General features: G+C 39.6%; 3 protein-coding genes across 3 annotated transcripts; all 3 read right to left on the minus strand.

Moving 5' to 3' along the window:
* Positions 1–2,109: 2,109 nt before the first annotated feature.
* Positions 2,110–6,761, minus strand: LOC112267076 (diablo homolog, mitochondrial). Its single transcript, XM_024445135.2, has 6 exons — positions 6,652–6,761; positions 6,366–6,498; positions 4,207–4,332; positions 3,922–4,032; positions 3,515–3,611; positions 2,110–2,888 (listed from the first exon to the last, which is right to left on the minus strand). Exons 1-6 carry the CDS (start codon positions 6,744–6,746, stop codon positions 2,689–2,691), a joined length of 762 nt encoding a protein of 253 aa, XP_024300903.2. The 5' UTR covers positions 6,747–6,761; the 3' UTR covers positions 2,110–2,688.
* A 2,094-nt stretch (positions 6,762–8,855) lies between these two features.
* On the minus strand, positions 8,856–9,827 carry LOC112267592 (odorant receptor 131-2-like). The gene has a single exon (XM_024445793.2). The coding sequence runs from the start codon at positions 9,825–9,827 to the stop codon at positions 8,856–8,858; it is 972 nt and encodes a 323-aa protein (XP_024301561.2).
* Positions 9,828–17,425: 7,598 nt separating this feature from the next.
* Positions 17,426–18,628, minus strand: LOC112267421 (odorant receptor 131-2-like). The gene has a single exon (XM_042296608.1). The coding sequence runs from the start codon at positions 18,615–18,617 to the stop codon at positions 17,649–17,651; it is 969 nt and encodes a 322-aa protein (XP_042152542.1). The 5' UTR covers positions 18,618–18,628; the 3' UTR covers positions 17,426–17,648.
* Positions 18,629–20,890: the final 2,262 nt, after the last annotated feature.

The following is a 20,890-nucleotide window of genomic DNA, read 5'->3' on the forward strand; positions in this document are numbered from 1 at the left end:
TGATTAATAAAGTGACCAGTGTTCAATGACTCTATGTACATAGCACAGCAGTCTCTAAGGTTCAGGGTAGAGTACTGGGTGGGAGCTGTAAGAATATAGAGCCGGGACACCATATTGTTAGCTTTAGGAAACTGTTTAGTAAGTTAACACCAGATGTCGTTACAGAGCATTATGTGTCCTGTAGTACATCATGCTACAGTAGGCGGCTACTGACGGAGTCTGGCTAGTGGTGACTGTTTAACAGTCTAATGTACTGGAGATAGAAGTCTCTCGGTCCCAGCTTGGATGCTCCTGTTCTGAGACTCTCCACCTTCTAGAATCTAGATGGTAGTGGGGGGAACAGGCTATGGCCAATGTCCTTGATGATCTTTTTGGCCTTCCTTTGACACCGGGTGCTGTAGTTGTCCTGGTGGGCAGGCAGTGTGCCCCCGATGATGTGTTGGGCTGAAGGCACTACCCTCTGGAGAGTCCTGTGATTGCAGGCGGTGCAGTTGCCATACCATGCGGTAATACATCCATACAACAAGCTCTCAATGGTGAATCTGTAGAAGTTTGTGAGGTCTTAGGGGCCAAGACAAATTTCCTCAGCCTCCTGAGTTTGAAGAAGTGCTGTTCCACCTTCTTAACCTTGCTGTTGGTGTGAAGTGACTGCAAAGAAAACGTATTGATCTACTAGGAGTTTAAAGACAGAGTTCTGTCATTGTTCCAAAAAAATGCTCACACCCCATTGAGAAAAACAGAAATACTGGAATTTAGGTTTGATTGAATTGAGCCTTTTATTGTATTTTATTATAGATTTAGACCGCCATCTACAGGTACATTTTTACACTAAAACAATATTACACATGAAGGTCAAACAGTAAAGAACACACAGAGCATGCTATACAGTTATCTATGTTTGGTGACTTTCTGTTTGTTCCATGTGATTCCATAAAACCTCAAAGATAGTTATATCAAGTATTAAAGAAATCCATACAATTACCACACAATGAGACAACGTAAAACACTAAAGTAAAACACTAAACGTCTATTCACAAAGCAATCCGTAAAGCTGCTCAAATGTTTCACACAGCCCAAAGAGCTCTTTCATAGTCAAGTGAGTTTGCTTTTAACTGCCTCCCACATCATGAACTTTGACAGCTGACACAAGTTGTCTTCAGCTCATTCATTCACCTGTTCACATGTCTCCCCAGCCTTCTGTGTGTCTAATGGACAACACATTACACTCTCATAGATTGAGAATTGTTTTTGTACCATTTCCTTTCTCTTCTTCACAAAAAAAGAAACAGTACCAGACATTACACACACGATCACTGGTTTGCCTTATGTTCAAGGTAATATTAAAAACTAAATAAACATGTCAAATAAACATAAACTGACCTAAAAGAGAAGCCAATTCAAGTATCAACCTGTTTTCCAAACCCATTGACCGCGTATCTTAATGGTATTTTGTGTGTTGTCTGAGCCCTTGGTTAGGTGACATGGTGGATTGGGTGATGACAGCAGAGGTTAGCAAAATAGACTAAAAGCTGTGAGGAGGAAATGTGTGCGGATTATTAGCAAAGAATAAAAAGTGTTGAGTGAAAGGGCAGACATAACTAACAAAGACATGGTAGAGGGGCAGAACCAAGTACCAAGAAACATTTTGATATTTCCTCTTTCAGAAATCCTGAGAAATTAGTGAGGAAAAAAAAACAGCACTTTGCCATCAACTACTAGAAATATATATAAAAAAACATTTTTCTGACAACACGCAAAAAATGAAGTTCTTCTTGGCATAAAAAGTACCTGAAACCCTAAACATAGTTGGCACCTCGTTTAGATTGGTCAATGAATGTCTCAAATGACATCACTGGTTTTATGCAGAGTTGAGGGAAAAACAGCCCAATTTTGTTAACAAAATATGTCCCAAGAGGACCACAAGTGGTAATTTTCTCTCCAGGTTGGCAGAGACACAGTGTTCCCAGCTATGACATCTAGTCTCACCCACAATTAACAGTAAAGAAGAAAAATCCTTACTGCCAAATACCACATTTTTACAGAACTCACACGGACTCTCAGGCTACCCCATAACATGCAGATAAATATGAACTTCTCTCCTTCTCTGTAAAAGTTAGACAATTGTTTTATTTTTTATTCTTCTGCTGAATTGTATTGTAAACTTTGAGTATTCTAATCCATACTGACAAGTATATTCACTCTGAGAAAATGTCCAATAAACCAAAAGAAACAGAATAGAATTCAAACAGCTATATGGAAAATATACTTTTTACTATAAAGTTATTTAATTTACATATCATAAAATACAAATAAACAAATGTCAATTATTATTTTCAGTTTAGACTTGAAGTTGTTATTCAAAGCTGTATGAAAATAAATATTATAATTTAGTGTTACAGTTCAAATAAGTGCATGAAATTGTAATCAACTCAGCTTTATAAACAAGGAAGCATGACATTACATCCGCTAAAATATAATAACTTTGTGTTATTAAATAAGATTGGCGTTATTCAATTCACCACTAAATTCTCTACATGCTTTTTGTTTATCATAATATTTTTATATAAACAACAACCCCAATGACACAAAACTCCTGAACTTCTCAAATGATGGACTGTGTACTGTCTACTTGTTGAGGATTTAAACCACAATAACTGACTCAAACTTGTTTTACTCTCAGGATTAGTCTTAGTCCTCTCTGTGGTAAGCCTCATGCACATCATCACTGCCACTCTCTAGGAAGGCATACTCCGCCATCCTCTGGATCTCCTCGGCCTGGGTCTCAGTCAGCTTCCTCTCAGCATCCACAGATATCTGCCGGACCTCCTCCACCTGAACCTTGGCCACCTGCAAATTGGTCTTGGCTGTGACAGATGCATGCTCAGCTCCTGGGAAACAAACATAAAACAGTGGTCTTAGTCAAATTTCACCATAACAGAGAAAGTGGCCAAAGATGAAACCTTCAATCCATGATGATAACAGTTGACACTGAGCAGGTGCCCGTGTCCATCATTTCTCTATTGTGCTGCATCATGGGAATTAGAGTACATGGTGACCTGGAGGTTTTAGTCTTCTTTACCATCACAAAGCTGTATTCACTGACAGCTACTGATCCATACGTTGGCCAAAGTGTGAGACTGACAGGTCTTCAAAAAGAGGGGTGCAAACAGCAAACTACAAAGTAGTGAGACGGAGAAAAACAAACATTATGGGGGCGTTTATTAGAGCTCGTAAGTTTATTACTGCACTGACAGGTTAACGTCTGTGTGAGAATAACAGTAATGACGGAGGAATGCTAACTGTCATGGGGAGCAAGGAGCAACAGGTTGTCGTTAAGTTCCTCAATTTAGTGGTAAACAGGTATTGGTTTATTCGAACCCCTTTGTCTTTTGCCGAACAGGAGCTATTCTTCCTCGCGTCCAAACAAAAACATGACAAGTAACAAAACACCGATGGACAGTCACACACATGTTTAACACAGCTTTTTCAGTAATGTCACTGGTAATGAACACACCTGTGTTGTACGCTGCCTCAGCTGCCATTTCACAAAGGTTGACGGCATTAATCCAGTTTGACTCGAAGCGGTTGCATTCATCTAGTCTGTCACCAACCTGACAGGACAGAGAGAAACCCATCAGAACATTTCATTACATTCTTGAGAAGTTTATAGAACTCAAACCATATTTACTTTTAGAACATCAATGACAAACATTGAAAGGCAAACAGAAGTGACTAAAGTGTTTACTATTTTAGATTGTAAATCAAGTTAAAAGTTCTTTGGAAATAAACAAGACACCCTAAAGACATAGCTTTTCCAGATGGCTGGATACAAAAATACAGGAACATATATTTTTTCTGAAAGATGACTTAATACAACAGTGTATTTTTGGTTTATTTTGAGTACACATTTCACACACCTACTTCAACACGCTGGGCAATGATCACTTGCCAAATGGCATCCTCCTCAGCAGTGGAGAGTTTTTCCAGTGAAGCCAGATATCTCCTTTGAAGGGAGATGAGGGTATGGAGAGCCTGAGTACAACGCAAACAAAACAAACGGTCAAAAACACGAAGGATCATTTAGGTAGCATGGTGCCATTGCCTTACTGGTTAAATTAGCATTTGATATTTATGGATATAGTTTCACACTGTACATCTTAGCATACACGATAACAAAAATCCACTATGACCCCTTCAGGTACTTACTTTGGAATATTGCGTGATGGAGTCTACGAGAGCCTGAGTGGTCTGGGAGAGGTAAGTGTTTGCACTGTCTGTAACCATAGAGGATGCGCTTCGGATCAGGGATTCATGAGAGAGGTTCTCCACTTGCTGGATAGGGAGAGAAACAGAAACAGTTAAATATATGAGCTGAAAGGGGGGATTTTTGCGATTAAGGCATTCATGTACAGTGCATTCGGAAAGTATTCAGACCCCCTGACTTTTCCCACATTTTGTTACATTACAGCCTTATTCTAAAATGGATGAAATTGTTTTCCCCCCCTTTTCAAACCACACACACAGTAGCCCATAATGACAAAGCAAAAACAGGCTTTCAGAAATTAAAAATAAATAATGGAAATATGACATTTGCATAAGTATTCAGACCCTTACTGAGCACTCTATTGAAGCACCTTTGGCAGGGATTACAGCCTCGAGTCCTCTTGGTTATGACGCTACAAGCTTGGCACACCTGTTTTTGGGGAGTTTCACCCATTCTTCTCTGCAGATCCTCTCAAGCTCTGTCAGGATGGATGGGGAGTGTCGCTGCACATATATTTTCAGGTCTTGTGGGAGCAAGATGTACATATAGGGAGAAACATAATACTGTACCACAAGAGAAAGATACACTTAGAGTGCATTTGCCATTCTGGTAAAATGCATTGTCTATTGTATAGGACAGGAAACCAAAGTAAGGCCATGAGAGCATAGGACAGCTGGACATACGAAGGTCAGAGGGACACACAAAGGAGGGGGTCAGCCAAATGACCAACTGATGGACTATAGACATAGGGCATATATTTTTAGGACATGAAGAGAAGAGACACAGTCTACTAGTCCTAATAAGGACAGACATACCAAAGAACACACCAAGCTAAACTTAAGGATAAGATGGGATAAGATGAGCATGTATTATTTTTGGGACATGAAGAGGTCCTGTCACCATTATAACTTAACTGAAAGCAGATATGGGCGTTATTGGGCGTGAACAAGCAGGATGCACAGATTGGGATATAATGGTGGCAGATGGACTGAGGGAAGTAACTTAATTTGCATGTGGGATGGACTCATATGTTGTATGTGTATAAAAACTGAGCCAGAGCTCTGGAAAAGGGTGTGTTCCGCGGACCATCTAGGCTTCTGATATGTTTGCATTAAAAGCCTATATTGAATTCACAAGTTCTTGTAAGTGTTATATTTTGTAACGATCCTCCACGACAGTCTCTCGAGATGTTCAATCGAGTTCAAGTCTGGGCTCTGGCTGGGCCATTCAAGGACATTCAGAGACTTGTCCCGAAGCCACTTCTGCGTTGTCTTGGCTGTGTGTTCTGTCATGCGGTCTGTCATGTGCCTTTTACTAAGGAGTGGCTTCCGTCTGGCCACTCTATCATAAAGGCCTGATTGGTGAAGTGCTGCGGAGATGGTTGTCCTTCTGGAAGTTTCTCCACAGAGGAACTCTGGAGCTCTGTCAGAGTGACCATCAGGTTCTTGGTCACCTCCCTGACCAAGGCCCTTATCCATCGATTGCTCAGTTTGGCAGGGCTGCCAGCTCTAGGAAGTCTTGGTGGTACTGTTCTTCCACTTAAGAATGTTTTGGTACCCTTCCCTAGATCTGTGCCTCGACACAATACTGTCTTGGAGCGCTACAAACAATTCCTTCAAACTCATGGCTTGGTTTTTGCTCTGACATGCAATGTCAACTGTGGGACCTTTACTAGACCGGCGTGTGCCTTTCCAAATCATGTCTAATCGATCAAATGTACCACATGTGGACTCCAAGTTGTAGAAACATCCCAAGGATGATCAATGGAAACCGGAGGAATCTGAGTTCAATTTCGAGTCTCGTAGCAAAGGGTCTGAATACTTGTGTAAATAAGGTATTTATGTTTTTAATGTTTTTGTACATTTGCAAAAATGTCCAAAAAAAATCCCTTTTGGCTTCGTCATTATGGCTTATTGAGTGTAGATGGATGAAGATTTTTATTTATTTAATACACTATAGAATAAGGCTGTAAAGTAACAAAAGGTGGAAAAAGTCAACTTGTCAGCCTTATTCAAGTTGGTCAGCATTATTCAATGACAAGAATATAAAGTGATGAGTGACTCGCGCGCATGCGCGCAAGAGAGAGAAAATGGTCCTTTACCTGCATGAAAGGGACAGCGCTCAGTCCACTGCCAACACTCAAAGAGACCAAGCTCGTTCTGGTAACATCTCTCAAACGCACGATCCTATGGCGCAAGGGTTTCCTACTGTTGAGGACACTCGCTGCTGTGCTCCTGCAAGGTAATGAGTAAACAACAACACCGATATTAGCAAGCCATAGTGATTACAGCAATTCGATATTTATCTAAGACGAAACATTTTCTGTTTGCGTACGAATACAATGCATTAGGGTGCAATGATGCAGTTGTTATTATAAAGATATTTACCTGAAGAAATTGAGACATGCAATGCTTCTTCTGAGCGCGGCCATATTGGTCCGGAGCAAAAGGAAGTCCGTCCCCCAGTAGCACAAACAGAGCATTGTCTAATAGCGTGCAATTTTACTTGTAATGTCGTTTATTACTCTTCAACTAAAATAAATTATATGAGGTTACTTGTGTGATGTATTAAAGTCTCAATAAATAATTTTTAAATTTACCAGAATTCTTTACGACAAAAAGTAAGTCTCTGTCGTCACCTAGTGGTAAAATAGGCTCAAATTTGTATGTTGTGTTTCTGCTGTAGTCTTGTATTCCTTTGCTCAACTATAATATATTGTGACAATGAACATTATACTGGTTTTCAAAAGCCAGAGATAATGGTTAAACATGTAGGCTGGAATACTATAAGGAGAGTCATCTTGTTTGTGTTTGAGATATTTTCTAATTTGCTAAATTAAATTGAAATGCCCTTTTGGTCTTATTCTGGTAATAATTTCTCAATAGTTTGATCTACACACATCGTAGATCAAACTATTGATAAATGATGTGACTACACTCAACAATAATAATAAGAAACTGTATTAAAAAACAGAAGTACCTTATTTACATAAGTATTCAGATCCTTTGCTATGAGACTCAAAATTGAGCAGGTTGCAGCCCAAAGAAATACGTCACAGAGTTCAAGTAACAGACACATCTCAACATCAACTGTTCAGAGGAGATACGCCATCCCTTCTGGTTTGCGCTTAGTGGGAATATCATTTGTATGAACCAACACATCTCCAGGCTGTGTAAGGGCTATTTGACCAAGAAGGAGAGTGATGGAGTGCTGCCACAATCACCCAACCTTAACCCAATTGAGATGGTTTGGGATGAGAGTGAAGGAAAAGCAGACAAATGCTCAGCATATGTGGGAAATCCTTCAAGACGGTTGGAAAAGCATTCCAGGTGAAGCTTGTTGAGAAAATGCCAAGAGTGTGCAAAGCTATCATCAAGGCAAAGGGTGGCTATATGAAGAATCTCAAATATAAAATATATTTTGATTTGTTTAAGACTTTTTTTGTTACTACATCATTCCATATGTGTTTTTTCATAGTTTTGATGTCTTCACTATTATTCTACAATGTAGAAAATAGTAAAAATAAATAAAAAACCCTTGAGTGAGTAGCTGTGTCCAAACTTTTGACTGGTACTGTATGTAAATGTGATTTCAGTTTATTTCATTTTTTTATCTGCAAAAATGTCTAACAACCTGTTTTTGCTTTGTCATTATGGGGTATTGTGTGTAGATTGATGGAAAAAAACAATTTAATCAATTTTACAATACGGCTGTAACCTTACAAAATGTGAAAAAAGTCTAAGGGTCTGAATACTTTCCAAATGCACTGTACATATCTACCCTTACTACTCCAGTATACTTGAACATTCTAAATATGGTATTGGCTGTATGTACTTACTAGCATGTTTTCAGATTTGCTGTTATATTTCTTGCTGTTGGGAAGCCTACTCCACTTCTGAATGGATTCATATGACAGCAGAATTTTGAGAATGTTATTTGGAGAACATTCTCACGATGGCCTATGACATAATTCTCAGGAACTAATGTAGTTTGATGGGAATTGGGAAGACGACCCAGTGAGTAATAGATGCCCAAGAGTTTGTCACAATAACTGTTGAGTGAATTTCAGAATCAGCAGAGTTGAGTATCAGCTCATACTTTGTTACTGTAATCTTTCAAATCTGTCTCTATATCTCCTCACTGCAGGTTTTCACAGGTCTGTTTAGATGCATCTACCGGCACACAACAGTCAAAGTTCACGTCATTGATACAATTACTGTACATTTCCTGGAGCTAATCACAACTGTAAATCACTGCAAATGCCACTTATTACAGAATACATTTTTTTGAAACTTTGCTTGGGAGGTGGAAGGAATGTTTTATTTCTCTCAATCAGGTCATCTTTGAAATTACACACATGGTTAATGTTGTTTGAGACATTTTTTCGAATTAGAAGACGCTGCAATGCATATACCATAATTAGCTTAAACACATAAGCATATGTAACATAGCCGTTCATTAAAATATACCTCAAGATTAACACAATATATCATATTGTCTGTGGTCTTTGAAAACCAAAGTGCTTTTCAATACCACAAAATCATGTGATTAAATAATATCAATACCAATGGCCTTGCCCGTTAAGCAAGTGTTATGTTTTCATATGACCAGTAATTAAGTTATCAACAAGTATTGGGGAAATGTTCTTATTCAGCCCAAAAAATACATAATATTTAATTGCAAGGAAAAACTTTTCATCCCTTAGGCCATAGACAAGTGGACAAAGACATCGCGGGGCCAGAATAAAAACAATGTAATCAAAGAATCTCACATTATTGTACAATTTCAAATTAATTGGCAGGATAGCAGCCTCAATGAACGGGCACCACAGTTGGATCAGACACAGGAACAACTGGATAGCGTGGAGAATCACCGTTTTACGACATTTAGATAAAGATTTCTTATTTTCCGAAGCTTCTTTGGCCACTGCAAATATTCTAGCATAGATAAACACAAGGGTGATGGACATGACCAGAAAGTAGAACTGACCTATAACTGATCTAAGGTGTCTCTGCCACTTGTGTGCAATAAACATCTCTGCTGAACACAGCTTATACTGCGTGTAGAAGCCCAGAGGGACTGAGGCAAAGAAGATGGAGACAATTATGATGGGCTGTATGGCACTGATGCTGTGGATGAGTAGGATGCAGTAAATGGCTCTGCGTACAGTGGAGAGCTCTCCATGGCGCAGGGGCATGCAGATGGCCACATATCGCTCCAGGCTCATGGCTGTCAGTGTCAGCGGCGTGACAAAGGTCAACTCACAAAGCAACACACAGAAGAAAACACACACAGCAGCTGGCATGGTGACACTAAAGTAAGTCAGGAGGAGTAAGTTATTAGTCATGATTAGGTACAGACAGTCAGCCAGCAGTGTGTGAGCAAAGAAAATATAACGTGTGTTTGAGAGAAAGGTGTCCTTTTTGAAGAAGGTGAAGATGAGCAGGCAGATGATGTAAATGAAGATTGCATTCATCACCTGGACTATTATGATCATGTCATTAACTTGTTGCAGAGAGGAGCTGCTACCACCATCTGCAGCTGTTGTATAGTTGTCAGCCATAATCACACAATGAAATAACCAATAACAAGAAGTTATGTACAGTAATTGCATTTCATAAACATGTCACAAAGGATTACATTTAAACATAAAATCATGTTAACTTTCGAGCAATAGATAACATATTTAAATATATTTAATGGATGAAATTTAATTTAATAGATGAAATTAAAAAAGCAGAAGCACATTTCCAATATAATGCTTTGTTTCTTCTTGGTTATAGGATATAGATTTAAATATGGCAGGTTGCCTTAGAAAGGAATCATGCCATTGAAGCAGCACAGTACAAACAGGTATTCTCTCAGTCTCCTCTTGAATCCCCAGGCAAAGATCTACTGACAGAGTGCTCTGGATGAAGCCTTTATAGAACATTTGATTTCTCAAAGGAATGTTGTCATGAACCTTGAGATACACCTCATTCCTATATTTAGACCAACCATATAATTACTGTAATGCACAGTAATCTCATAGGATTATAACATTTCAACATGTTTTCAGGATATATGCCTATGTGTGGCATTCACGAGGAGTAACACACAGATTACAGTAAACATGTTTCATCAAATGTAGTGATATTTCTGACTGAGATGTGTAAATAGGCCTACATGTGAGTGTTAGCAGTGTTTGTTGTGTAGCAGTACAATTGGCAGCATCATATCACCCAGCCTACCACTGCTGGCTTGCTTCTGAAGCTAAGCAGGGTTGGTCCTGGTCAGTCACTGGATGGGAGCCCAGATGCTGCTGGAAGTGATGTTGGAGGGCCAGTAGGAGGCACTCTTTCCTCTAGTCTAAAAAATATCCCAATTCCCCAGGGCAGTGATTGGTGACACTGCTCTGTGTAGGGTGCTGTCTTTTGGACGGGACGTTAAACAGGTGTCCTGACTCTCTGAGGTCATTAAAGATACCATGACACTTATCGTAAGAGTAGGGCTGTTAGCCCTGGTGTCCTGGCTAAATTCCCAATCTGGTCACCTAATAATCCCCCTCCTTTCCTCTGTAACTACTCCCCAGGTCATTTGCTGTAAATGAGAATGTGTTCTCAGTCAACTTACCTGGTAAAATAATAATGGATACATTTTTAAAAAGTGCAGTTGTACTGTAGATACTATTGATGTGTGAGTTGACTCATAACTTGCAGTCATATTCGTAGGTTTAGGGTCATGAAATATTGTGGGGATGAAGGGCAGGTGGGAGGCTGGCTGGTTGAATAAAGTGATAACAATGCATTAAAAATCCATAAATGTATATTTCTTCCGCAATTCATTACTATAGGCTACATTGAGGATTTTCTTTCATTATTTTAATCTGGTGTTTGTGCGTAGCCTAAGCCTAAACTTTAGGCCATAACTGTAGGTAGGCTATGCTTGCCAAAGACATGCCAATTGTTAAATGCTTTTGGGAACTTGGACAGAAAAGGTTCATGTCGATCCACTTAGGCAAAAAGGACAATGTCATAGTTTAATTCAATAAGAGAAAAGCTGCGAAATGGAGGGTTGAAAATAAATAGCAGGGAGGGCCAGAACAGTAGCCTAATGTTTGTGAAATATTTGGTGAAAGGCTCAAATTTGTATGTTGTGTTTCTGCTGTAGACTTGTATTCCTTTGCTCAACTATAATATATTGTGACAATGAACATTATACTGGTTTTCAAAAGCCAGAGATAATGGTTAAACATATAGGCTGGAATACTATAAGGAGAGTCATCTTGTTTGTGTTTGAGATATTTTCTAATTTGCTAAATTAAATTGAAATGCCCTTTTGGTCTTATTCTGGTAATAATTTCTCAATAGTTTGATCTACACACATCGTAGATCAAACTATTGATAAATGATGTGACTACACTCAACAATAATAAGAAGAAACTGTATTATGAATAAATCATGATGGAAAACATTTTTTTAGTGCTTTAAAGGTAATTATGGGCAGAAAGACAAACTCAACTCCATCTTTCATCAAATCAGATGCCTTATTCATCACAAAACCATTTGATGTTGCCAATTATTTGAATGATGTCTTCATTGACAAAGTTGGCAAACTTAGCCAGGAAATGCCATCAACGAACAGTGAGCCATCATATTCCTATCTGTCATATCTATTTATTTATTTATTTTTACCCCATTTTTCTCCAATTTAGTGATATCCAATTGCGATCCAATTACGATCTTGTCTCATCGTTGCAACTCCCCAACAGGCTCGGGAGAGGAGAAGGTCGAGTCGTGGGTTCTCCGAAACATGACCCACCAAACCACGCTTCTTTTTCATAACCCCTCCACCACCCCCTTCTTCAAAGGACAAATATCTTAGTTTTTTTACAGCTTTTTTACTACATATAAATACATTTTAAATATGAGTTTTTCATAATAATCTACTGGAGAACCATTTTGGGTTTAAGAATAATTTATGTATGAGTGAAGCTTTTAGTGAGAGGTTTAAAGCTTTAATGTTGAATAATTTAGGCCCCTCATATTCATTATATAAATAGGCACGTTTAATTTTGTCTGGTTTAGCATTCCAAATCAAATGAAATATTTTTTGCTCATATGATTTAAAAAACAGGTAAATCTGGAGTAGAGAGTGCCTACTGTAAGTAAACTGTGATAAGACCAAAGACTTTCCATAAATAGACAAGTATTTACCTCTCCATGGTTGCAGAATCTTATCTATTTTTGCTAACTTTCTATTGAAATGAATTGTGGTAAATTCAATTATATTTTTTTAGATGTGAATACCAAGTATATCTACTTAACCATCCACCCATTTTAATGATAAACTACAAGGTAGTGTAAACACTATTTTTGTAACGATCCAATGCGTAATATGGTTCACTTGTCATAATTAGGTTTTAATCCAGAGAGGCTAGAAAAGTTATCAAGATCTTCAATGAGACTGCAGGGATCCAGATTGCGGACTTAAAAACGAGAGTTATCAGTATACACTGACACTTTTGTTTTTATCCCCTGGATTTCTAAATACGTAACAGGAACCACAGCTGCTAAGAAAATGATTGTACAAAGGTGGATTCCACCTCATCAGTTACCATTGCGACAATGGCTGCTCACATTTAAGGGAATTGTATTTATGGAGCTCTCCACAGCCAGGATCTACAGGGCCAAGGTGTCCACTCTGGACACATGGCAGTAGTGCAGTAGTGGCCATTTCTGAACTCTTAACTAATGGGCCTTTACACCTTTACATCCATGAATGTGTATCAATACTTTTTCACTATTTCTGAGACTATATGATGTATTGTTCAGTAGATTAACTATGTAATATTTATGTTTTTCTCATTATTTATTTTACATGCTATCAGATTGCTGGTGGGGGGGTGGGGTTAAAAAATCTATAAATAGCTCATCCACAAGCTAACTACCGCAGTCACAGGCTTCATTAGGAAATGCATAACTGACATTGTCCCCACAGTGAAGGTTCGCTGCTTCCCCAATCAAAACCCCAGATTAACACATAGGTTGGCGCTACTAAACTTAAGGACAGGGCTATCGCACACAGGGCTATCGCAGCCAACCCAGAGGCTACAGCTGAGGACACGAACAAGTACAATAAGTCCTTCTATGACCTCCACAGAGCCATCAAACAAGCAAAAGGGAAATATAGGAACAAGGTGGAATCCGATTACACAGGCTCCGCCGCCCGTCACATGTGGCAGGGGCTACAGTCCATTACGGATAACAAAGGAAAACCCAGATGTGATCTGTCCAAAGATGCCTCTCTACCAGACAAACACAGTGCATTTTACGCACACCTTGACAGAATATCATGAGGCCGCCCATCGACCCAGAGGACTGGGTGATCTAGTACTCCGAGGCTGACTTGAGTAAAAAATTTAATCAGGTCAACACTTGCAAGGCCGTAGGGTCGGACGGGATTCCAGGCCACATTCTTAGAGCATGCGCAGAACAGCTGGCAGGCATGTTCATGGTCACTTTCAACCTCTCCTTGTCCCAGTCTGTAATCCCCATGTCTCAAGCTGACCACCATCATTCCTGTTCCCAAAACTCTAAGGCTACCTTCCACAATGTCTACTGCCCTGTAGCACTCACATCTGTAATCAAAAAGTGCTATGAAAGGCTGCTTATGGCACACATAAACTCCATCATCCCAGACACCCTAGACAAGGGATGGGCATCTCCAGTCCTCAGGGGCCTGATTGGTGTCACACTTTTGCTCCAGCTGATACATCTGACTCCAATAATAAACTAATCATGATCTTCAGTTTAGAATGCAACTAATTTAATCAGCTGTGTTTGCTAAGGATGTTGAAAAAGTGTGACACCACTTTGGCCCCCGAGTACTGGAGTTGCCCATTCCTCGTCTAGACCCACTCTAATTTGCATACTGCCCAACAGATCCATAGACAACACAATCTAAATTGCACTCTACACTGGCCTCATCCACCTAGATAAGAGGAGTACCTATTTAAGAATAATGTTCATTGACTACAGCTCAGCGTTCAACACCATAGTCTCCTCCAAGCTCATCACCAAGCTTGAGACCCTGGGACTGAACATCTCCCTCTGCAACTGGATCCTGGAGTTCCTGACGGGCTGACGTGATGAGAGTAAGCATCACCTCTGCCAGCTGACCCTGAACATTGGGGCCCCACAGTGGTGTGTGCTTAGTCCCCTCCTGTACGCAAGACTCCAACATCATCATCAAGTTTGCTGACGACAGGTCAGTGGTAGGCCTGATCACCGGAGATGATGATACAGCCTACAGGGGGGAGGTCAGTGAGCTGGCAGTATGGTGCCAGAACAACAATCTCTACCTGAACATTAGTAAGACCAAGGAGCTGATGGTGTCCCGTCACCCACCACCCGCCAACCCCTCTTTTACGCTACTGCTACTCTCTGTTCATCATATATACATAGTCACTTTAACCACATCTACATGTACATACTACCTCAATCAGCCTGACTAACCGGTGTCTGTATGTAGCCTCGCTACTTTTATTGCCTCGCTACTGTATATAGCCTAGCTACTGTTCTTCACTGTCTTTTTACTGTTGTTTTTATTTCTTTACTTAACTATTGTTCACCTAATACCTCTTTTACACTATTGGGTTAGAGCCTGAAAGTAAGCATTCAGGTATTATACCTGTTATATTCGGCACAAGTGACAAATAAACTGATTTGATTTGGACTACAGGAAACGGGCGAGCATGCCCCCATCTAAATCGATGGGGCTGTAGTGGAGCTGGTCGAGAGATTCAAGCTCCTCTGTGTCCAAATCACTAAGGACTTAAAATGGTCCACACACACACAGTCGTGAAGAAGGGGAAAAAGAGCCTATTCCCCCTCAGGAGGTTGAAAATATTTGGCATGGGCCCTCAAATCCTCAAAAAGGTCTGCAGCTCCACAATTGAGATCATCTTTACTGGCTGCATCACTACTTGGTATGGCTTGTTATGGTAACTGCACCACCCTCGATGACATGGAGCCATATAGGGTGGTGCGAACAGCACAGTACATAACTTTGGCCGAGCTCCCTGCCAACCAGGACCCCTATATCAGGCGGTGTGAAAGGTAGGCCTGGAAAATTGTAGCTAAAATTGTACCTAACAAATAGCTAACAAAATGGCTACACGGACTATCTGTACTGACTCTTTTATTTTATTAGTATTTTTGCACTGACTCTATGCACACTTACAGAACTCTACACACTCACTCACTCACTCACTCACTCACTCACACATACACACTTAATTTGCTCACACATATATAACTCGCACACACATTTATACTGACTCTACACACACACACACACATACTCAAATACAATCATCATATATGCTGCTGCTACTCTGTTTATCATATATCCTGATGCCTAGTCACCTTAACCCTATACAGTACCTTCGGAAAGTATTCAGACCCCTTGACTTTAAAAGAAATTCCTCAGCAATCTACGCACACTACCCCATAATGTCAAAGAGAAAAAAGTTTTTTAGAAAAACAGAAGTACTTTATTTACATAAGTATTCAGATCCTTTGCTATGAGACTCAAAATTGAGCAGGTTGCAGCCCAAAGAAATGCTTCACAGAGTTCAAGTAACAGACACATCTCAACATCAACTGTTCAGAGGAGACTGTGTGAATCAGGCCTTCATGGTCGAATTGCTGCAAAGAAACCACTACTCAAGGACACCAATAAGAAGAAGAGACTTGCTGGGGCCAAGAAACACGAGCAAAGGACATTAGACCGGTGGAAATCTGTCCTTTAGTCCGATGAGTCCAAATGTGATATTTTTGGTTCCAACCTCTGTGTCTGTATTTTTGGTTCCAACCTCTGTGATGAACGGATGATCTCCGCATGTGTGGTTCCCACCGTGAAGCATGGAGGAGGAGGTGTTATGGTGTGTGAGTGCTTTGCTGGTGACACTGTCTGTGATGTATTTAGAATTCAAGAGTACACTTGACCAGCATGACTACCACAATATTCTGCAGCGATACGCCATCCCCTCTGGTTTGCGCTTAGTGGGAATATCATTTGTATGAACCAACATATCTCCAGGCTGTGTAAGGGCTATTTGACCAAGAAGGAGAGTGATGGAGTGCTGCCACAATCACCCAACCTATTGTGTGTAGATTGATGAAAAAAATCTATTTAATCAATTTTAGAATACGGCTGTAACCTTACAAAATGTGAAAAAAGTCTAGGGGTCTGAATACTTTCCAAATGCACTGTACATATCTACCCTTACTACTCCAGTATACTTGAACATTCTAAATATGGTATTGGCACCGCTCTGGAACTGATCCTGTATGTAGCTTACTAGCTTTCTCATGTTCTTCTTAATGTCTATTTCTCATGTGTTGTTGTTCTACTTTCCTTTATTTATAGTAATATATATTGATATTGATGACTGCATTGTTGGGAAAAGAGCTCCCAAGAAAGGCATTTCACTGTACTTGTTCATGGGACAATACAACTTGAAACTTTGGGACTCATTAAAACACAGATGCATGCTCTCGTCCCTTTCATGCAGAATGTATTGTAGGATAAGTGTGATTTATGGTTAATGAGGAAAGTGCAAACTATAGATATTCTCAATAGGCTTTAAAAGTATAGGCTATTCCAACTTGCTGTTATATTTCTTGCTGTGAAGCCTACTCCACTTCTGAGTGGATTCATATGACAGCCTTTTGAGAATGTTATTTGGAGAACACACGATGGCCTATGACATAATTCTCAGGAACTAATGTAGTTTGATGGGAATTGGGAAGACGACCCAGTGAGTAATAGATGCCCAAGAGTTTGTCACAATAACTGTTGAGTGAATTTCAGAATCAGCAGAGTTGAGTATCAGCTCATACTTTGTTACTGTAATTTGTCAAATCTGTCTCTATATCTCCTCTTTGCAGGTTTTCACAGGTCTGTTTAGATGCATCTACTGGCACACAACAGTCAAAGTTCACGTCATTGATACAATTACTGTACATTTCCTGGAGCTAATCACAACTGTAAATCACTGCAAATGCCACTTATTACAGAATAAAACATTTTGAAACTTTGCTTGGGAGGTGGAAGGAATGTTTTATTTCTCTCAATCAGGTCATCTTTGAAATTACACACATGGTTAATGTTGTTTGAGACGTTTACATTTTTTCTAATTAGAAGATGCTGCAATGCATATACCATAATTAGCTTAAACACATAAGCATATGTAACATAGCCGTTCATTAAAATATACCTTAAGATTAACACAATATATCATTGTCTGTGGTCTTTGAAAACCAAAGTGCTTTTCAATACCACAAAATCATGTGATTAAATAATATCAATACCAATGGCCTTGCCTGTTAAGCAAGTGTTATGTTTTCATATGACCAGTAATTAAGTTATCAACAAGTATTGGGGAAATGTTCTTATTCACCCCAAAAAATACATAACATTTAATTGCAAGGAAAAACTTTTCATCCCTTAGGCCATAGACAAGTGGACAAAGACATCGCGGGGCCAGAATAAAAACAATGTAATCAAAGAATCTTATATTGTACAATTTCAAATATATTGGCAGGATGGCAGCCTCAATGAACGGGCACCACAGTTGGATCAGACACAGGAACAACTGGATAGCGTGGAGAATCACCGTTTTACGACATTTAGAGAAAGATTTCTTATTGTCCGAAGATTCTTTGGCCACTGCAATTATTCTAACATAGGTAAACACAATGGTGATGGACATGACCAGAAAGTAGAACTGACCTATAACTGATCTAAGGTGTCTCTGCCACTTGTGTGCAATAAACATATCTGCTGAACACAGCTTATACTGCGTGTAGAAGCCCAGAGGGACTGAGGCAAAGAAGATGGAGACAATTATGATGGGCTGTATGGCACTGATGCTGTGGATGAGTAGGATGCAGTGAATGGCTCTGCGTACAGTGGAGAGCTCTCCATGGCGCAGGGGCATGCAGATGGCCACATATCGCTCCAGGCTCATGGCTGTCAGTGTCAGCGGCGTGACAAAGGTCAACTCACAAAGCAACACACAGAAGAAAACACACACAGCAGCTGGCATGGTGACACTAAAGTAAGTCAGGAGGAGTAAGTTATTAGTCATGATTAGGTACAGACAGTCAGCCAGCAGTGTGTGAGCAAAGAAAATATAACGTGTGTTTGAGAGAAAGGTGTCCTTTTTGAAGAAGGTGAAGATGAGCAGGCAGATGATGTAAATGAAGATTGCATTCATCACCTGGACTATTATGATCATGTCATTAACTTGTTGCAGAGAGGAGCTGCTACCACCATCTGCAGCTGTTGTATTGTTGTCAGCCATAATCACACAATGAAATAGTCAATAACAAGAAGTTATGTACAGTAATTGCATTTCATAAACATGTCACAAAGGATGACATTTAAACATGAAATCATGTTAACTTTCGAGCAAAAGATAACATATTTAAATATATTTAAAAGCTTAGATGAAATTAAAAAAGCAGAAGCACATTTCCAATATAATGCTTTGTTTCTTCTTGGTTGTAGGATATAGATTTAAATATGGCAGGTTGCCTTAGAAAGGAATCATGCCATTGAAGCAGCACAGTACAAACAGGTATTCTCTCAGTCTCCTCTTGAATCCCCAGGCAAAGATCTACTGACAGAGTGCTCTGGATGAAGCCTTTATAGAACATTTGATTTCTCAAAGGAATGTTGTCATGAACCTTGAGATACACCTCATTCCTATATTTAGACCAACCATATAATTACTGTAATGCACAGTAATCTCATAGGATTATAACATTTCAACATGTTTTCAGGATATATGCCTATGTGTGGCATTCACGAGGAGTAACACACAGATTACAGTAAACATTTTTCATCAAATGTAGTGATATTTCTGACTGAGATGTGTAAATAGGCCTACATGTGAGTGTTAGCAGTGTTTGTTGTGTAGCAGTACAAGTGGCAGCATCATATCACCCAGCCTACCCTGCTGGCTTGCTTCTGAAGCTAAGCAGGGTTGGTCCTGGTCAGTCCCTGGATGGGAGCCCAGATGCTGCTGGAAGTGGTGTTTGAGGGCCAGTAGGAGGCACTCTTTCCTCTAGTCTAAAAAATATCCCAATTCCCCAGGGCAGTGATTGGGGACACTGCTCTGTGTAGGGTGCTGTCTTTTGGACGGGACGTTAAACAGGTGTCCTGACTCTCTGAGGTCATTAAAGATACCATGACACTTATCGTAAGAGTAGGGCTGTTAACCCTGGTGTCCTGGCTAAATTCCCAATCTGGTCACCTAATAATCCCCCTCCTTTCCTCTGTAACTATTCCCCAGGTCATTTGCTGTAAATGATAATGTGTTCTCAGTCAATTTACCTGGTAAAATAATGGATAAATAAAATAAAAAGTGCAGTTGTACTGTAGATACTATTGATGTGTGAGTTGACTCATAACCTGCAGTCATATTCGTAGGTTTAGGGTCATGAAATATTGTGGGGATGAAGGGCAGGTGGGAGGCTGGCTGGTTGAATAAAGTGAAAACAATGCATTAAAAATCCATAAATGTATATTTCTTCTGCAATTCATTACTATAGGCTACATTGAGGATTTTCTTTCATTATTTTAATCTGGTGTTTGTGCGTAGCCTAAGCCTAAACTTTAGGCCATAACTCTAGGTAGGCTATGCTTGCCAAATACATGCCAATTGTTAAATGCTTTTGGGAACTTGGACAGAAAAGGTTCATGTCGATCCACTGAGGCAAAAAGGACAATGTCATAGTTTAATTCAATAAGAGAAAAGCTGCGAAATGGAGGGTTGAAAATAAATAGCAGGGAGGGCCAGAACAGTAGCCTAATGTTTGTGAAATATTTGGTGAAATGGTAAAAGAGCATGATAGCAGTGCTATGGCTATGTTATGTGTACATGTGGAGAAATATATATTTTTCAGCATCTTGAGTGCACAGTTAGCGACGTCTGTAAAGGTTCTCTCTTTATTTGCATCATAAAATCAAATAGTATTTGAACCACATAAATATGCATCCAAGCCATACTGAAATCTTATCAGAAACATGTTGGGTCATTTTAACAGGTTTCAATTTTCTTAAATCCGGTCAAGCCGGTCAAAATGATTGAATTTTCCCCTCCGCCCCTAGATGTCTTCGGTGCATGAGAGAAGCAGAGATGAAAGAGAACTTTACCGACGTCAACTAGATTAAAGCAATAATTCTAGCAAATTATGATATTATTCTGATGAGCAAGAGTTTATTTAATATATTAGGGCAACAAGTAATGACAGAAGATAAGCTGCATTTATCTAATTATAGAGAGAGAGGAAGAGGCAAAGCAAGAGGTCGTACTCCACCCAAAATCTGTCAAGGAAAATAATACGTTCACAAAATGACAAATTGTTGTATGTTGTATGACAGTGTCGAAATTAGGCGTGAAAATCCCAGCAGCGTTGCAGTTCTTGACACAAACCAGTGCGCCTGGCATCTACAGTTGAAGTCGGAAGTTTACATACAATTAGGTTGGAGTCATTAAAACTCATTTTTCAACCACTCCACAAATTTCTTGTTAACAAACTATAGTTTTGGCAAGTCGGTTAGGACATCTAC

Source organism: Oncorhynchus tshawytscha, linkage group LG14, assembly GCF_018296145.1.
Source record: "Oncorhynchus tshawytscha isolate Ot180627B linkage group LG14, Otsh_v2.0, whole genome shotgun sequence".
NCBI lineage: Eukaryota > Metazoa > Chordata > Actinopteri > Salmoniformes > Salmonidae > Oncorhynchus > Oncorhynchus tshawytscha.

What these genes read in the sequence shown, in the direction of transcription:
- LOC112267076 (XM_024445135.2), bottom strand. Translation starts at nt 6,746, where the DNA reads ATGCTCTGTTTGTGCTACTGGGGGACGGACTTCCTTTTGCTCCGGACC. An exon ending in TCATTGCCCAGCGTGTTGAA is followed by an intron (nt 3,612 to 3,921) that starts GTAGGTGTGTGA and finishes CTGTCCTGTCAG; the next exon opens with GTTGGTGACAGACTAGATGA. An exon ending in TGAGGCAGCGTACAACACAG is followed by an intron (nt 2,889 to 3,514) that starts GTGTGTTCATTA and finishes TTTGTTTCCCAG; the next exon opens with GAGCTGAGCATGCATCTGTC.
- LOC112267592 (XM_024445793.2), bottom strand. Translation starts at nt 9,827, where the DNA reads ATGGCTGACAACTATACAACAGCTGCAGATGGTGGTAGCAGCTCCTCT.
- LOC112267421 (XM_042296608.1), bottom strand. Translation starts at nt 18,617, where the DNA reads ATGGCTGACAACAATACAACAGCTGCAGATGGTGGTAGCAGCTCCTCT.